The sequence below is a fragment of the Ranitomeya imitator genome, chromosome 2 (genome assembly GCF_032444005.1).
Source record: "Ranitomeya imitator isolate aRanImi1 chromosome 2, aRanImi1.pri, whole genome shotgun sequence".
NCBI classification, from domain to species: domain Eukaryota; kingdom Metazoa; phylum Chordata; class Amphibia; order Anura; family Dendrobatidae; genus Ranitomeya; species Ranitomeya imitator.
Genome location: NC_091283.1, coordinates 257,837,083 through 257,855,516, shown reverse-complemented (window position 1 = coordinate 257,855,516; position 18,434 = coordinate 257,837,083). Strand labels below are relative to the sequence as shown.

At 45.9% G+C, this 18,434-nt stretch overlaps 1 protein-coding gene across 1 annotated transcript; it reads left to right on the top strand.

Moving 5' to 3' along the window:
- The first annotated feature begins 561 nt into the window (after nt 1-561).
- On the top strand, nt 562-18,157 carry LOC138662980 (oocyte zinc finger protein XlCOF8.4-like). Its single transcript, XM_069749007.1, has 6 exons — nt 562-711; nt 841-1,020; nt 1,104-1,227; nt 1,311-1,408; nt 1,607-1,697; nt 18,041-18,157. The coding sequence occupies exons 2-5, from the start codon at nt 997-999 to the stop codon at nt 1,661-1,663; spliced, it is 303 nt and encodes a 100-aa protein (XP_069605108.1). The 5' UTR covers nt 562-711; nt 841-996; the 3' UTR covers nt 1,664-1,697; nt 18,041-18,157.
- Nucleotides 18,158-18,434: the final 277 nt, after the last annotated feature.

The following is an 18,434-nucleotide window of genomic DNA, read 5'->3' as shown; positions in this document are numbered from 1 at the left end:
TAAATATAGGGGGACCCTACGTCACTTTTTTTGGGGGTCCCCCATTTTAATAGCCACTAAAGGCTAAGTATACAGCTGTGAGCTGATATTACTAGCCTGGGAAGCTCCATGTGTATTACACAGGAACAGTACAGGGAAGACGGGAAACCTTCATATAGACGGCCGGTGGTGATGGAGTCAGTGACCGACTCTGGCCAAATCTGTCTCTAGAGCCGTAGTAGAAGATGAAGATGTCGTCCTCATCATGAAGTAGTTATTTCTCATGTCGCGTGTAATGAATATCTCCTGCAGTATTGCTAATGCCGATTCCAGGGTCGGTAAATGAGACGAGAATTAGCGTTATGGAAGATGAGTCTAGGAGAAACGTATTCAGCTGCCGACTCCGAGGAGGAAACTGCTTGTTGTCTGTGGCCTAAATATATAGGATTTATTAGTAGATGTAAAGAAGGAAACTAAATACTGTAAAATAATAAATCTCCTCATATGTTTCCCTTATTATCTCCAGTAATTGTATTATTACAGGATTCTTATGATGTTACATCGGCTCATCTTCTCATTCAGGTCTCTACAATATCAGATCCTCTCAGTGAAGATCGTCTACAAAAGAAAATTTTCCTGATTTACCCATCAAAGATGGATATGGACAGAGACAAGATGGCGGAGATGATATTACACCTCACCCTAGAGATCCTCTTCCGGCTTACTGGAGAGGTGAGAGATTCTGATGACGTCACATTACATCATTCTTATCTATGGCAATAACAGATGGACAGAACTGGAGAGGTGAGGACTCTGGAAATGTCTGTAGTGAGATTTATTAATGTGTCTCTCCATTACCAGGATTACACAGTGGTGAAGAAGACCTCTAGTGATCGCTGTCAGGACCCTGTGTCTGAGGGATGGGGAAGGCCCCTGAGCCCAATCACGAGGCCTCCACCTCACCCGCTGATCCATGAGGACATCAATGACCAGAAGATCCTAGAACTCATCTAGAAGATGATTGAGCTGCTGACTGGAGAGGTGACACTGCTGGGAATGCTGGGACATTATACAGTAACACTATGAAGGGATCGGAGGGATGATGGTATCATTGTATGTGTCAGGTTCCTATAAGGTGTCAGGATGTCGCTGTCTATTTCTCCATGGAGGAGTGGGAGTATTTAGAAGGACACAGAGATCTGTACAAGAACGTCATAATGGAGGTTCCCCGGCCCCTCACATCTCCAGGTAATAGACAGGACTAAATACACACGGCCTATAATTATCTGTATGTAAAGAATTAATTCACTCCCTGTATGTATTTCCTCCAGATCTATCCCGTAAGAGGACAACACCAGAGAGATGTCCCCGTCCTCTTCTTCCACAGGACTGTAACCAAAAAGATCCCAATGCTCCTCAGGACCATCAGGTAGATGTAGAGAAGGTGTCAGGAGATCTCCCCTATGATGTGTAGACGCCGGTGAAGGTCTTGTGCTCAGTCTTGTTTTATCCACCAGTATTACATGTTTTATACTTGTGTAATGAGAACGGTGGAGATGGCAGGATTAGAGCTGATCATAGATGTGACTTCTCCATCTGTCGGTGACTTTTACAATATTTGTTTCAGTGTGAAGATCTGACCCATATTAATACTACAGAGACATATGTGAGGGGGGATGAGTAGTGTAAAGAGGAGATTCCTACATATGGCTACCCAGGTGAGTAGTGACCACTAAATGCAGAGAAGTCACAGATTCTTCTCAGTCACCGGCTGTGGCTGCTTTATCGGTGGTGTAGTCCGGCCGTATTACCATGATCACCATTTTGCCTCTAGACCACAACATTCTCCTTCTATACACTGACCTGAGAGACTTCCTGAACATCACTGCACATAACAGGAAGCCTCTCAGGTCTGGAATCCCGGATGTCGTCATGATGACATCGGGTCTCCATAGCAGCGTTTCGGACCACGCATCATGCCACAGATTCTGGGATCCAAGGCAGTCCCTGTAGTGAGGGATCAGTGACCTGTCATAAGTCAATACAGATGAATATGTAATCAGAGCACCATATAAAGCTCCGCCCACTGTCCCACCCCGACTATCATTAGCTGAAAACTACAAATACAGATTAAACAACCACAGGACGGATTTCATCACCAGGTATCAGTGTAATCAGTATAACGGCACCGACCTGACACTGTCTGTAGTCACTGAGCACAATCCTGCTGACAGGTTCCCTTTAAGACCTCTCCGCTCTGCACTATTATACACAGTTCTCTTTAAATGTGTAATATTTCTTCTTGAAACTCATCTGACAGAAAATATTGGAGCTTCCGATAGTTTAGATTGTGAAGTCACCGAGCCCCGTGCTCTAATTACCCCAGAGAGGTTTCACCACTAGCTGCTCATTTATTACTGATGGAGACTGTTCAGTTTGAGCATTTTAGTAGATGTTATTGTCTATAGTCAGTTTTTGATTACAGTAGTGTCCAGAATCCTCTGATTTATCCTCTTCCTGCAGCCAGTTTTGTGTTCTTAATCAGGCCCCATTTTTACAATCTGATGTGTGTCACTTTATGTGGTGATAACTTTGGAATTATTCACAAAGGATAATAGAAAACAAGTGGATCTTAGAAATTATTTTCCAACTTCTCACAATACCCTACATATGATTGTACACTACCCTCTGGGCACATGGCAGTGTTCAGAAGGGAAGGAGCGCCATTTAGCTGTTTGAATGCAGATCTAGCTGGAATAGTTTGCAGACACAATGTATGGGGAGCACTGTTCGTGGTCAACTGGCAGCTCAAAAGATCTCCACCATGAACATGCTTGGCACTATCTTCTCTGCTTTCCATATCCCAAGGATTGCCTTGCTCATCGCCCTTTAACACCAATAAAAAGTTATAAGACCATCTCCAAGCAGCTTGATGTTCCTGTAACTACAGTTGCACATATTATTCAGAAATGTAAGATCCATGGGACTGTAGCCAACCTCCCTGGACGTGGCCGCAGGAGGAAAATTGATGACAAATCAAAGAGATGGATAATACAAATGGTAACAAAAGAGCCCAGAAAAACTTCTAAACAGATTAAAGGTGAACTTCAAGCTCTAGAGCATCAGTGTCAGATCGCACCATCCACTGTTGTATGAGCCAAAGTGGACTTCATGGGAGACGACCAAGGAAGACACCATTGTTGAAAAAAAAATCATAAAAAAGCCAGACAGGAATTTGCTACATGTTGACAAGCCATAAAACTTCTGGGAGAATGTCCTATGGACAGATGAGATAAAAATGAAACTTTCTCCAGTCACCTTCCACGACAGCAGCATAGGAGGATGTCTCCCCGCCCTAATGGGGGACAGGAAACACAAAGAGGATAAATACCCTTCCCTTCCTGCAACCACCAGTGTTTTTCCTGTCCCCCATGGGGCATGAAGAGGTCCTGCTGGGTGCTGCGTGGCAGGCGACTGGAGTACCCATCTTTACTTACTTGCAGCGGGGATCGGGTGCTCTGCTCTCCTTCCTCCATTGCTGCTCCCTTCTCCATGCGTACATGCGACTCGGGACCCTCCTTCCCGCCCCTCCTGTGCCCCCTCGGGGGGTAAAGCGAGTTGGTGACGTGCGGCCGGGGTCCTCTCGCAGCTCCCCGGCTTCCTCCTCTCATTCTTGGCTCTGGATTCAGTGTATGCGCGCAACGGAAGTGACGTATACCCGAACTTTTGGATTGCTTCCTGTTCATTCTAGCTTGGGACGCACGTGCATCCAGCATCGCCACTGGTCCAACGGAGTCCGCTGCCACATGGGGCGTTCCCGGTTGGGTCCCCCACCGCACGGGTCGACCTGGGAGAGGTTGAGCACAGAACAAGATGACATTGAGACCTGTAATTTAACCCTGGTCCGGGGACGCCACCAGGTAAGGCCCTCTGTTTTTTTCTGTGTGACTGTACAGACAGACAGACCATGGACGGCGACAAAATCCCCCTCTGCCTCTGCTGAGACCAGCGTCCTCCCTCCTACTGTAAGTAGCGGATGAAAGGGCTACAGTCTGTTTAGAAAGGATCGTAAAAATCGGAGAGGAGGAGGGGTTTGTCTCTATGTAAAGTCTTGTCTAAAGTCCACTTTAAGGGAGGATATTAGCGAAGGAAATGAGGATGTCGAGTCCATATGGGTCGAAATTCATGGAGGGAAAAATGGTAACAAAATTCTCATTGGGGTCTGTTACAAACCCCCAAATATAACAGAAACCATGGAAAGTCTACTTCTAAAGCAGATAGATGAAGCTGCAACCCATAATGAGGTCCTGGTTATGGGGGACTTTAACTACCCGGATATTAACTGGGAAACGGAAACCTGTGAAACCCATAAAGGCAACAGGTTTCTGCTAATAACCAAGAAAAATCTTTCACAATTGGTGCAGAATCCAACCAGAGGAGCAGCACTTTTAGACCTAATACTATCTAATAGACCTGACAGAATAACAAATCTGCAGGTGGTCGGGCATCTAGGAAATAGCGACCACAATATTGTACAGTTTCACCTGTCTTTCACTAGGGGGACTTGTCAGGGAGTCACAAAAACACTGAACTTTAGGAAGGCAAAGTTTGACCAGCTTAGAGATGCCCTTAATCTGGTAGACTGGGACAATATCCTCAGAAATAAGAATACAGATAATAAATGGGAAATGTTTAAGAACATCCTAAATAGGCAGTGTAAGCGGTTTATACCTTGTGGGAATAAAAGGACTAGAAATAGGAAAAACCCAATGTGGCTAAACAAAGAAGACAGGCAATTAACAGTAAAAAGAAAGCATTTGCACTACTAAAGCAGGATGGCACCATTGAAGCTCTAAAAAACTATAGGGAGAAAAATACTTTATCTAAAAAACTAATTAAAGCTGCCAAAAAGGAAACAGAGAAGCACATTGCTAAGGAGAGTAAAACTAATCCCAAACTGTTCTTCAACTATATCAATAGTAAAAGAATAAAAACTGAAAATGTAGGCCCCTTAAAAAATAGTGAGGAAAGAATGGTTGTAGATGACGAGGAAAAAGCTAACATATTAAACACCTTCTTCTCCACGGTATTCACGGTGGAAAATGAAATGCTAGGTGAAATCCCAAGAAACAATGAAAACCCTATATTAAGGGTCACCAATCTAACCCAAGAAGAGGTGCGAAACCGGCTAAATAAGATTAAAATAGATAAATCTCCGGGTCCGGATGGCATACACCCACGAGTACTAAGAGAACTAAGTAATGTAATAGATAAACCATTATTTCTTATTTTTAGGGACTCTATAGCGACAGGGTCTGTTCCGCAGGATTGGCGCATAGCAAATGTGGTGCCAATATTCAAAAAGGGCTCTAAAAGTGAACCTGGAAATTATAGGCCAGTAAGTCTAACCTCTATTGTTGGTAAAATATTTGAAGGGTTTCTGAGGGATGTTATTCTGGATTATCTCAATGAGAATAACTGTTTAACTCCATATCAGCATGGGTTTATGAGAAATCGCTCCTGTCAAACCAATCTAATCAGTTTTTATGAAGAGGTAAGCTATAGGCTGGACCACGGTGAGTCATTGGACGTGGTATATCTCGATTTTTCCAAAGCGTTTGATACCGTGCCGCACAAGAGGTTGGTACACAAAATGAGAATGCTTGGTCTGGGGGAAATTGTGTGTAAATGGGTTAGTAACTGGCTTAGTGATAGAAAGCAGAGGGTGGTTATAAATGGTATAGTCTCTAACTGGGTCGCTGTGACCAGTGGGGTACCGCAGGGGTCAGTATTGGGACCTGTTCTCTTCAACATATTCATTAATGATCTGGTAGAAGGTTTACACAGTAAAATATCGATATTTGCAGATGATACAAAACTATGTAAAGCAGTTAATACAAGAGAAGATAGTATTCTGCTACAGATGGATCTGGATAAGTTGGAAACTTGGGCTGAAAGGTGGCAGATGAGGTTTAACAATGATAAATGTAAGGTTATACACATGGGAAGAAGGAATCAATGTCACCATTACACACTGAATGGGAAACCACTGGGTAAATCTGACAGGGAGAAGGACTTTGGGATCCTAGTTAATGATAAATTTACCTGGAGCAGCCAGTGCCAGGCAGCAGCTGCCAAGGCAAACAGGATCATGGGGTGCATTAAAAGAGGTCTGGATACACATGATGAGAGCATTATACTGCCTCTGTACAAATCCCTAGTTAGACCGCACATGGAGTACTGTGTCCAGTTTTGGGCACCGGTGCTCAGGAAGGATATAATGGAACTAGAGAGAGTACAAAGGAGGGCAACAAAATTAATAAAGGGGATGGGAGAACTACAATACCCAGATAGATTAGCGAAATTAGGATTATTTAGTCTAGAAAAAAGACGACTGAGGGGCGATCTAATAACCATGAATAAGTATATAAGGGGACAATACAAATATCTCGCTGAGGATCTGTTTATACCAAGGAAGGTGACGGGCACAAGGGGGCATTCTTTGCGTCTGGAGGAGAGAAGGTTTTTCCACCAACATAGAAGAGGATTCTTTACTGTTAGGGCAGTGAGAATCTGGAATTGCTTGCCTGAGGAGGTGGTGATGGCGAACTCAGTCGAGGGGTTCAAGAGAGGCCTGGATGTCTTCCTGGAGCAGAACAATATTGTATCATACAATTAGGTTCTGTAGAAGGACGTAGATCTGGGGATTTATTATGATGGAATATAGGCTGAACTGGATGGACAAATGTCTTTTTTTGGCCTTACTAACTATGTTACTATGTAAAGTCCCTTACTTCTAGGTGGCAAATAGGCTTATTTACCTTCTCTCTCTTTTTCAGGGAGACAAGGCCCCTGCCCCTAAAAAGGATAAAACATCCAGAAAGGCGGCGGAAGACCGAAAGAGTGGTGAATGTGCTACTAGGCTTCCTCCCTCATACAAGAAGCTTTGCCAATCCTGCACTGATGAGGTGTAATGTACTTCAGACTCAGAGGATATATGGGAGAATGAGGGCTCCATTTCCGCCCCCAAAGAGGATAATGAAAAATATTATTTTTCCTCTGAAGACATACAGGAGTTAATTAGTATGGTCAGGGGGACAATGGGGGTTGAGGAGGAGGAGATGAAGCAATTTGTGCAGGACGAAATGTTTGGTGGCCTCAAACCTAAAAAGCTAAAGGGGTTTTCCCGTGCATGAAAATGTTCAGAGCCCCAGTCTTCATGAATGGGAGTCCTCTGAGTAAGGCCTTAGTGTTCCCTCTGAATTAAAAAGCTGCTTCCTGTTAGACGGAGATTGCGCTCTTTGGGAAACCCTGAAGGTAGATGTACAGGTATCTAGAGTGATGAAAAAGACAGCCCTCCCATTTGAAGGCTCAGCTCAGGGACCCCATGGATCGAAAGCCTGCTAAGGAGATCTTGGGATACCTCCACTAACCTCCTTAAAACAAACATAGCATCTATCTGTGTTGCTAGGTCTCTGTTTCGCTGGCTCCGTACCCTAGAGGATCACCTTATCCATGGAACTTCTAGGGAGGTGATTCTGGATTCCCATCCCCTTCTTCAGAAAGCCACAGGATTCCTTGCCAATGCTTCGGCAGAATCAGTTCAGGTGGCAGCCAAATCCGCAGTCCTCTCCAACTCTGCTAGGAGGGCCCTGTGGCTGAAATCCTGGAGTGGCGGCATCACATCTAAAGCAAAGCTTTGTGCCATTCCATTTCAGGGTCATTATTTGTTTGGCCAAGCCCTTGATGATATATTAGAGAAGGCCAAGGACAAATAGAAGGCACTTCCTGAACAGAGGAATCCTAAAAACGTTTTTTTCATCCCTCCAAAGATCAGACTTCTCAAAGAGAATTCAGAGGGAAGGGCAAAATGGGCAGCTGGAATTATCCCAAAGGGGGTAAGGGCAGGAATATCCTTGTCCCCAAACGCCAGCAAACCCCTGACAAACAGTGATTACTCCCGGTCTGTCGGGAGTCGACTCTAGAACTTCATCCACCAATGGCGGACTATCTCATCAAACCAGTGGGTGCTCAGTACCATCTAAGATGGATTAAAACTAGAGTTCAAGAGTTCTCCCCCTCGGTGCCTATGAATCACCTCATTACAAAATCTCCATCCCCAGGACGCATTTCTTTCGGGTCTTCAGGAGTTACTCCAAGCAGGAGTGATTTCTCCAGTACCCAAACAAGAGATAGGTGGGGGCCATTATTCTCGCCTCTTTCTAATCAAAAAACCTTCCGGGAAGCACAGGATTATTATCAACCTAAAACCCCTGAATCGGGCAATTTCATACACGAGATTCAAGATGGAGTCAATCAAGTCAGCGGTTCCCCTTATTGGTCAGAACTGGGTGATGGCGACAGTGGATTTGAAAGATGCCTATTACCATGTTCCCATCCATCAAAAGTTCAGGAAGTTCCTCAGGTTTGCAATTTCCCAGGGTCATCAAATCAGCCATTATCAGTTCAACGTCCTCCCGTTTGGCATCTCGTCAGTACCTCGAGTGTTCACAAAAATCATGGCGGAAGTAGTAATTTTCATTCAACATCAGGGGATTTGCATTATACCATACGTGGGCAACCCCCTCATTGTCGCTCCATCCATCTCCTGTCTAAACACGGATGTGACAAGGACTCTAGAAATCCTAGAATCCTTGGGATGGATCCCGAACCTGAAGAAGTCAGACCTTCTCCCCTCCACAAAGAAGAAATTCCTAGGGGTCCTACTGAATTTGAAAATTAGGAAATCCTTCCTGCCCAGAGAGTGTCAGCTCGACCTGGTACAGAACATCTCAGAGTACAGAATCCTGAGGGCCCCCACCCTTCAGCACTCTATGTCTATCCTGGGTTCCTTAACATCTTGCATCCAGATGGTATCATGGGCCCAAGCCCATACAAGAGCCCTTCAGACACATGTACTCTCATCCTGGGAGAGACAGCAGAACTCCCTATCTAAAAAAGTTCTTCCCAATCATGTTAAGTTATCTCTGGCATGGTGGCTGTGTCACCAGAATCTTGTGGGATCAGCTTCCACTGAAGATACTTACATCAGATGCCAGTCAGAGGGGATGGGGAGCCATGGTGGACAAATCTCACTTTCAGGGCAAATGGCCCCCAGACATCAGAGCCAGCTCATCAAACTGAAGGCGGTGGAAGAGGCCCTGAAGGCCGCACCACCTCTTATCCAAGGTCATCATGTACAAATATACTCTGACATCATGACCACAGTTGCGTACCTATGTCACCAGTGAGGCACGAAATCCGCAAAATTTAAATCATTAGCTGCAAGAATTTTTTCCTGGGCGGAAAGACACCTCCTATCTATCACAGCGGTCCATCTGAAGGGATCTGCCAATACCCAAGCAGATTTTCTGAGCAGGAGAGATGTACATCCGGGAGAATGGTGCCTAGACCAGGAGCTCTTCCTCTCCCTAGTAACACGATGGGGGATCCCGGATGTGGATTTATTCACCAGCAGCCAGAACACAATAGTGGTAAAATTTTTTTCCCTAAACTCGACAGACAGAACGTGGGGCAAAGATGCTTTCGCACACCCATGGAGGTTCAACCTCGCCTACGCCTTCCCACTAATTCCGATTCTGGCAAATACACTGCAGAAAATCTGATCCACTGGTACATCCAAACCTACGCAGGTTGAACCTTGCGGCCTGGCTACTGGAGCCAAAATACTAAAAGCAAGAGGTCTTTTTTATGAAGTAATTCAGACACTTCAGAGAAGCAGGAAGTCTGTAACTAACTCCATTTATGGCATAGTCTGAAAATAGTTTTCATCTTGGTGTTCTCTGAGCACTCCAGACCCATTCCATCCAAACATTGCTTAAATCTTAGACTTCCTTCAGAAGGGCCTTGATATGGGACTTAGGCCTAGTACATTCAAGGTTCAGGTCTCAGCTCTTAGTTCTTTTTTTGACCAGAACTTAGCCAGTCATCATTGGATAAAACGCTTTATGACCTCAGCCATTAGAATCCGCCCCAGAGTTCATAGTCGCACTCCCCCATGGGACTTAAATCTGGTACTTAATAGCTTAACCCGAGACCCATTCGAACCTTTATCAGAAGCTTGTTTTAGGATTGTCACTCTCAAAACCGTCTTTCTAGTGGTGATTACTTTCGCTAGACGGATAGAATTACAGGCCCTATCCATGCAGGAGCCTTATTTAACGGTAGATAGTATAGTCCTACGGCTGGATCCTACATTCATGCCTACAGTAACGTCAGATTTTCATAGAGGTCAGGACATAGTGCTGCCCTCATTCTGCCCAAATCCAACAGGAAGTAGGAGTCCTTCCACACCCTGGATGTCCGAAGGGTTGTTCTCTATTACCTCCAGCAGAAGGCGGCAAAAAATACAATAGCTAATTGGATCAAGCAAGCCATATCTCTCGCATACTCATCACAGAACCTATCTACTCCTTCATCTATAAAGGCCCATTCTACATGATCAGTGTCGACATCATGGGCAGAGAGAGGAGACACATCTACAGAGCAGATATGCAGAGCCGCCACCTGGTCTTCGGTCCATACGTTCACCAGGCACTACAGACTAGACTTTAACAGGGATTTAACATTCGGCAGAAGGCTGTTGTCCCTCCCTAAGAAATTAATTTGTTGGCATTCCTCCTATGCTGCGGTCGTGGAAGGTGACTGGAGAAAATAGATTTAGTCTTACTGGTAATTCGGTTTCTAGGAACCTTCCATGACAGCACTAATTTCCCTCATTTTGAAGATTCTTATTAAATGGTTCCTGCACTTGAGTGGTAAAAAAACACTGGTGGTTGCAGGAAGGGGAGGGTATTTAACTTCGTTGGGAGACATCCTCCCATGCTGCTGTCGTGGAAGGTTCCCAGAAACCGAATCACCGATAAGCAGGGCCGTATTTGCCACTAGGCACATGAGGGCACGTGCATAGGGCGCAATGATGGGGGGGGGGGGCGGCAGCCGCACCTGAGCAAGGTTGTATTTTTTTTTTAAAAGACCTTTTTTCCCACGGAAGCAGGACGCTCCGCCCTCATATGTGGTGCTGGAGGACCGTGCACCTCTCGTTGGTGGCTGCAGGGATAGAGCAGCCCTGGAAGCAGGATGCTCTGCCGTCATCTCAGTGGTGCTGGAGGACCGTGCACCTCTCGGTGGCTGCAGGGATAGAGCAGCCTCGGAAGCAGGACGCTCTGCCCTCATCTTAGTGGTGCTGGAGGGCTGGGCGCCTCTCGGTGGCTGCAGGGATAGAGCAGCCCCAGAAGCAGGATGCTCCACCCTCATCTCAGTGGTGCTGGAGGACTGGGCGCCTCTCATTGGTGGCTGCAGGTATAAAGCGGCCCCGGATGCAGGACGCTCTGGCCTCATCTCAGTGGTGCTGGAGGACTGGGTGCCTCTCGTTGGTGACTGCAGGGATAAAGCGGCTGTGCCAGGGGCAGCACTCTCTGCTGCTCGGAGGACTGATGTTACAAGAGGAGCGGGTGAAGGAGGAAGAGAAAAATGGCGGAGGCACCGTGAGTATCAAGCACCCTTCTCTGATCTGTGCAGTGACCAGGGGGCAAGTGCTGCTGTACCTTGTGATACTGTGCCCCCTACAATACTGTACCCTACACTACTGTGCCAATGTTCCCCCTACCCTACTGTACTCTGCTGCTGTGCCCCCTACCCTACTGTACTCTGCTGCTGTGCCCCCTACACTTCTGTACCCTGTGCACCATGTGCTGCTGTACCCCTACACTACTGTACCTTGTGCCCCATGTGCTGCTGTGCCCCTACAGTACTGTGCTCCATGTGCTGCTGTATCCTCTCCTCATGCACCTGTCTTCTGCTGCATGCACTGCCGTGCCCCGTGTTGTGCTGCCCTGTGCCTTCTGCACTGCTGCGCCCCTTGTGTTGTGGTACCCTGTGCCTCTTGCACTGCTGTGCCCCATGCATTATGGTGCCGTGCCTCCTGCACTGATGTGCCCCGTGTGTTGTGCTGCCCTGTGCCTCCTACACTGCTGTGCCCCTTGTGTTGTTTTACCCTGTGCCTCCTGCACTGATGTGCCCCGTGTGTTGTGGTGCCCTGTGCCACCTGCATTGCTGTGCCCCATGTGTTCTGGTGCCCTGAGCTTCCTGCACTGTTGTGCCCCATGTGCAGTGCCGTATTTGTCACTAGGCACTTGAGGGCACCAGGATGCAGGGGGGAAGACACCTGAGCAAGGTTTTTTTTATGCAGATGCGGAAAAACTGCCGGATCTGCCGCAAAACTGCCGAATGGCAAAAATCGCTGATGTGAAAGTTGTTACGATCAGGTGGCCTTGGAGCAGCATGAAATGACCTTCGCTGGAGCAGTGGTAACTTTACTGACCGCAAACCCTGATCCTATCACCGCAACTAGAAGTAGCCGTGGGGTGTGCCTAACCAGACCTAGAGACCTCGACACAGCCTAAGGACTAAATATTCCTAAAGATGGAAATAGGAAAACTCTCTCGCCTCAGAGTAGATCCCCAAAGGATAGGTAGCCCCCCACAAATAATGACTGTGAGTAGGAGAGGAAAAGACACGCAGACAGAAAACAGGGATAAGAAAAGGAGGCCACTTCTACCTAGATAGGAATGGAAAGTACAGGATACTATGCGGTCAGCATAAAACACTACAAAATATCCACAGCAGAAAAATACAAAAACTCCACAACCTAACTAAAGATGTGGAGAGTATATCTGCGACTCCAGCTAGACTGAGAAAAACAACAGGCACAGTCTAGCAGGAACAAAATAGAAACAAGATCAGCACAAAAATAAACACACAGCCGTGTGTCAAAATAATGAAGCAAACACTTATCTTTGCTGAGAAGGCAGCAAGCAGGAGAGGCCAGACAGAGGACCAACACTTCCAAAGGAACATTGACTACTGGCAAGGACTAATGAGTCCTGCACAGCTAAATACCCCAGTCAGAATTGCAATTAGCAGAAACACCTGCCCAAGACTGCTGCTCAGGAATGACTGCATTACCATCAACAACCACCGGAGGGAGTCCAAGAGCAGAATTCACAACAGAAAGTAGGCTAAGTCACTGCCGACAGTGTCTGTATTAGTCATACTCACCAATGGGGAGGCGGCACGAAAAGTGCCTAGGGCAACATAAACTCCCAATACGGCCCTGCGGGTAAGACTAATTCTATTTTCAGTTACTGGAATGAGTGCAATAAAATGTCGCTCAGTGAGCCTTCCGACATGTTCAGAATCTAAAGGATTGGCGGGGACAACATTTACAAAAACAAGATTTTCAATGACCTTTTCCTGATAATCAAGGAAAGTGTCTGCATTTCTGGCTTTTTTGTATAACACAAAATAATTTTATGTGGCCACCTGAAACAAATAAATGATTAACTTTCTATACCAGATATGTGATTTTCTTGATACCTGGTATGGCTGTAGAACGTGATATGCAAGGTCCACACCCCCCATGTACAAGATTCTAATTAGTTACTTCTTGTAAGAAATAAGGGGATTAAGTACATTTTTTATAGCAAAGAGGGTCCCTAAGCATACGATGGGACTCAGCTAGATATAGGTTAGAAGGCCAAATCACAATATTCCCGCCCTTGTCTACCGGTTTAATCACTACATCCTTAAAGGGAACCTGTCACCTGAATTTGGCGGGGCTGGTTTTGGGTCATATGGGCGGGGTTTTCGGGTTTGATTCACCCTTTCCTTACCTGCTCGCTGCATGCTGGCCGAAATATTGGATTGAAGTTCATTCTCTGTCCTCCGTAGCACATGCCTGCGCAAGGCAAGATTGCTCCTCAGGTAAAGTGAAAGCCTGCTGAATATCTTCACTATGGTGCCATTTTTAAAAAAGGAGGGACCGTGCAAACATATGTAGGTCCTTTAGGGTCAGAAATGGATCAAATTGCATGTTGGGGGAAAATGTTAAGCCGTTAGAAGGCAGGAAAATCTCATCGGGACTAAGGACATGCTCATAATAAATGCCCCGGGACGGATTCAGGGTATGTGGTGGCACTTTTTATAAGTGTTTATTTCTGCGTGTACAGGCATTTGTAACTAAAAAGCCACCTTGTCAGAATGCAGCATCAGTGCTGCACAAGGTGGCTCTTTTAGTTACAAACGCCTGAGGAGGGTGACAGGTTCCCCTTTAAGGGTATCCATTTTCTGTACGTTGGCGGGTCCACGTTTATTATTAGACGGCTTTTGGTCCCACTTGCTCATTCCAGTTACCAAAATGAGTTTGCATAGATCGTTGGGAAGTGTCTGATGCTTCCCCAGAAGAGGAAACTGAAGAAACCGAAGGGGATCTGTGATTCCTATTTGTGTTAAATGGCCGTCTCCACCTATAGATTGGTTTGCGTTGGAAGTCAGTGCTGTCACGGAATTTTTTTTTTAGCTTGAATGATTTTAATCTGTGTCTCCCACGCTGCAGAATTTTTATCCATCATGTTGTTAAAAGCTGTAAGACCTTCTGTAGTAGCCAACTTCTTAAAATCAAGGTAAAGACAATCAATTTCGGTTTCCAACAGAGACACCGATTTATTAAGATCAATGAGCAGTTTCATAAATTGAAATGAATTTTTAGTACAAACCTCCTGCCATTTGGAGGAAAAAATATCATCAGTCACGGGAAAGGAAGGGAACATTTGGATACGTAACCCCTGTGGAATTAAATGTTTCTTAAATTAGTTCATACCGGGTAGTAACTGATGAAGGTCTGGATGTAGGACCGAAATGCTTGTTATTTTGTGGACATCATTAAATCACCTGTCTTACGTTAAGTTCAGTGCTGAGTTTTTGCTATATACTACGGTGTGGGAACCTACTCTGGCACCTCTTTATGGCTGTGCAGACGTCAACTTTTTCATTCTCATGTATTTAGAGTAGTGACCCCTTCTGGTCGGATCCGGGAAGATCCGTGATGGTTGAAGGGAAGACGAGGATGACGTGGTGTCCAACGCTTGTCAGTGAGAGTGACGGCGTGTGGACACCGCGTCATCCTCGGCTTCTCTTCAACCAGCACGGATGTTCCCGAATCCGACCAGAAGGGGTTACTACTCTAAATACAGAGAAAAGACCTCCTTTGGACTCACCACAGTTCATCACCCACCATATTTTCTTACGTTAGTACGTAACTGATGAAGGTCTTCAGGACCGAAACATTTATTTTTGGTACTACGAATAAACAGAAGTTCATCCCATAATCCTAAGTTGAGTGCTGAGTTCTCTTTAGGCATATACATGGTGTGGGAACCTAAGCTACCCGTGCACCTTCTTCAGTAGTGCTCACGCTTTGTCTTTGCACCACGGTTAAATACCTTATCTGGCTTCCTCATCTGCAATCTCCCTCTGAAGTAGTATTTGAGTTTGAGTTCTCCTCTTAAGGTACCTTCACACTGAACAATTTAACAACGATATCGCTAGCGATCCATGATGTTGCAGCGTCCTGGATAGCGATATCGTTGTGTTTGACACGCAGCAGCGATCTGAATCCTGCTGTGACATCGTTGGTCGGAGCAGAAAGGCCAGAACTTTATTTCGGCGCTGGACTCCCGCAGACATCGCTGAATCGGCGTGTGTGACGCCGATTCAGCGATGTCTTCACTGGTAACCAGGGTAAACATCGGGTTAGTAAGCGCAGGGCCGCGCTTAGTAACCCGATGTTTACCCTGGTTACCAGCGTAAACGTAAAAAAAAACAAACACTACATACTTACATTCCGGTGTCTGTCCCCCGGCGCTCTGCTTCCCTGCACTGTCAGCGCCGGCCGGCCGTAAAGCACAGCGGTGACGTCACATAGAAATATACACATAGTATAGGTGTGTGTGTATATACATATATAGTGCCCTGCGATAGTATTCGGCCCCCTGGAACTTTTCAACCTTTTTCCACATATCATGCTTCAAACATAAAGATACCAAATGTACATTTTTTGTGAAGAATCAACAACAAGTGGAACACAATTGTGAAGTTGAACGAAATTTATTGGTTATTAACAATTTTTCTGGAAATTCAAAAACTGAAAAGTGGGGCGTGCAATATTATTCGGCCCCTTTACTTTCAGTGCAGCAAACTCACTCCAGAAGTTCATTGTGGATCTCTGAATGATCCAATGTCGTCCTAAATGCCTAATGATGATAAATATAATCCACCTGTGTGTAATCAAGTCTCCATATAAATGCACCTGCTCTGTGATAGTCTCAGATAGTCATCAGTCATCATCATGAAGACCAAGGAACACAACAGGCAGATCCGTGATACTGTTGTGTATTAATCCTTTAAGGCTGCTTTCACACAAGCATCGTACAACGCACGTCGCAACGCGTCGTTTTGGAGAAAAAACGCATCCTGCAAAGTTGCCCGCAGGATGCGTTTTTTCTCCATAGGCTTGCATTAGCGACACATTGCCACACGTCGCATCCGTCGTGCGACTGATGCGTCGGCACAAAAAACGTTACATGTAACATTTTTTTGTGCGTCGTGTGCGCCATTTCTGACCGCACATGCACGGCCGGAACTCTGCCCCCTCCTCCCCGAACATTACAATGGGGCAGCGGATGCGTTGAAAAACTGCATCCGCTGCCCTAGTGCTTCTATTTCACAGTATGCGTTGGTACGACGCTAGTGTGAAAGTAGCCTAATTTAACACCTACAGGTCCAAAATTTTACACACACACTACTAACATTATTAGTGAGGGGCATATAAAAATCTAACGGATATGCAATGGTTCACTGTATGTAAATCACGTCTCATATCCTGTCGGCTTCTGTAATGATTATGCAGAAGCCGTCAATTGAATTACCAGCTTTTCTGCTATCTATCTATGAAATAGTAAGATATATATATATATATATACACACACACACACACACATACATATTCTATGTATATAGATATCTACGGTATTCTATTCTAACCTGTCAGTGTGATTTTCCTGTACACCGCACATGAATTACCAGCTTTTCAAAGGACACCGGTGCATAAAATAATCGGAGAGCACTCGCATGGTGCGTTTTTTTTTTTTAATCAGTCCTATTTAGGATGAGAAAAATCTCGCTAATGAGATGTCCCCTATTGAATAGCATTGGTCCGAGTGCAATCTGATATTTTATCGGATTGCACTAGTCTGTTTCTCGCACAAATGGGTATGAAGCCTTACATGTAAATCATCCCAGCAGCACCAGGCAGCACAGACTTAGGGTACCGTCACACTAAGCGACGCTGCAGCGATACCGACAACGATGTCGATCGCTGCAGCGTCGCTGTTTGGTCGCTGGAGAGCTGTCACACAGACAGCTCTCCAGCGACCAACGATCCCGAGGTCCCCAGTAACCAGGGTAAACATCGGGTTACTAAGCGCAGGGCCGATGTTTACCATGGTTACCAGCGTAAACGTTAAAAAAAACAAACACTACATACTTACCTTCAGCTGTCTGTCCTCCACCGCTCTGCTTTCCTCTGCACTGTCAGCGCAGGTCAGCCGGAAAGCAGAGCGGTGACGTCACCGCTGTGCTTTCCGGCTGGCCGGCGCTCACAGCCAGTGCAGAGAAGCACAGCGCCGGGGGACAGACACGGAAGGTAAGTATGTAGTGTTTGTTTTTTGTACGTTTACGCTGGTAACCAGGGTAAACATCGGGTTACTAAGCGTGGCCCTGCGCTTAGTAACCCGATATTTACCCTGGTTACCAGTGAAGACATCGCTGGATCGGCGTCACACACGCCAATCCAGCAATGTCAGCGGGAGATCCAGCGACGAAATAAAGTGCTGGACTTTCCTCAGCGACCAACGATCTCCCAGCAGGGGCCTGATCGTTGGTCGCTGTCACACAACGATTTCCTTAACGATATCGTTGCTACGTCACAAAAAGCAACGATATCGTTCACGATATCGTTCAGTGTGACGGTACCTTTAGAATGGGGTCTCCTGTGGCATCCGGTAAGTATGGCGGCAGAATGTGCAGCGACTCATGGAGTCCTATAATTGGAGCATATACCAAGCCCTCCGAACACCACATGCATGTGTGATGTGACTGCGGCTCTTACCTCGTGGTTTAGCCGACTGTTATTTTCTTCCAGCGCTTGCAGAAGGTGATCAATGGACGAATACAGCAGCCAACCCAAAGGAGACAAGGCGGACAGAGGCCACTGGTGAGAAGTATACTGGATCGCAAAGAATAAAAATTTATAACAGAAGTTTCTAGACGGAGAAGTTTATCAATCTGCATCATGCAAACTAAATTGCTCTGGTTATGTGGGGTAAATAAAAGGGACTTTCTTCTCTCACTCACTGATGGGAACATGTCAAGTGTTCAGAGTTTCAGACACATCGGCTGGAGCCCATCCACTTACAGACATGGCATTGCACGACCAGCTCAGACATTTCCACAGCTCCGACCAGCGCATAGACGGAGTTCGTTCACGGCTTGGACCCTAATATAAGTCTAAGGGTTGAAGCTACGGATATGGGTGT

Excerpts from the sequence above, each read along its gene's own strand:
- LOC138662980 (XM_069749007.1), top strand. The coding sequence starts at position 997 with ATGATTGAGCTGCTGACTGGAGAG. Across the intron at positions 1,021-1,103 it reads TTGAGCTGCTGACTGGAGAG|GTTCCTATAAGGTGTCAGGA; the intron begins GTGACACTGCTG and ends TGTATGTGTCAG. Across the intron at positions 1,228-1,310 it reads CCGGCCCCTCACATCTCCAG|ATCTATCCCGTAAGAGGACA; the intron begins GTAATAGACAGG and ends TATTTCCTCCAG.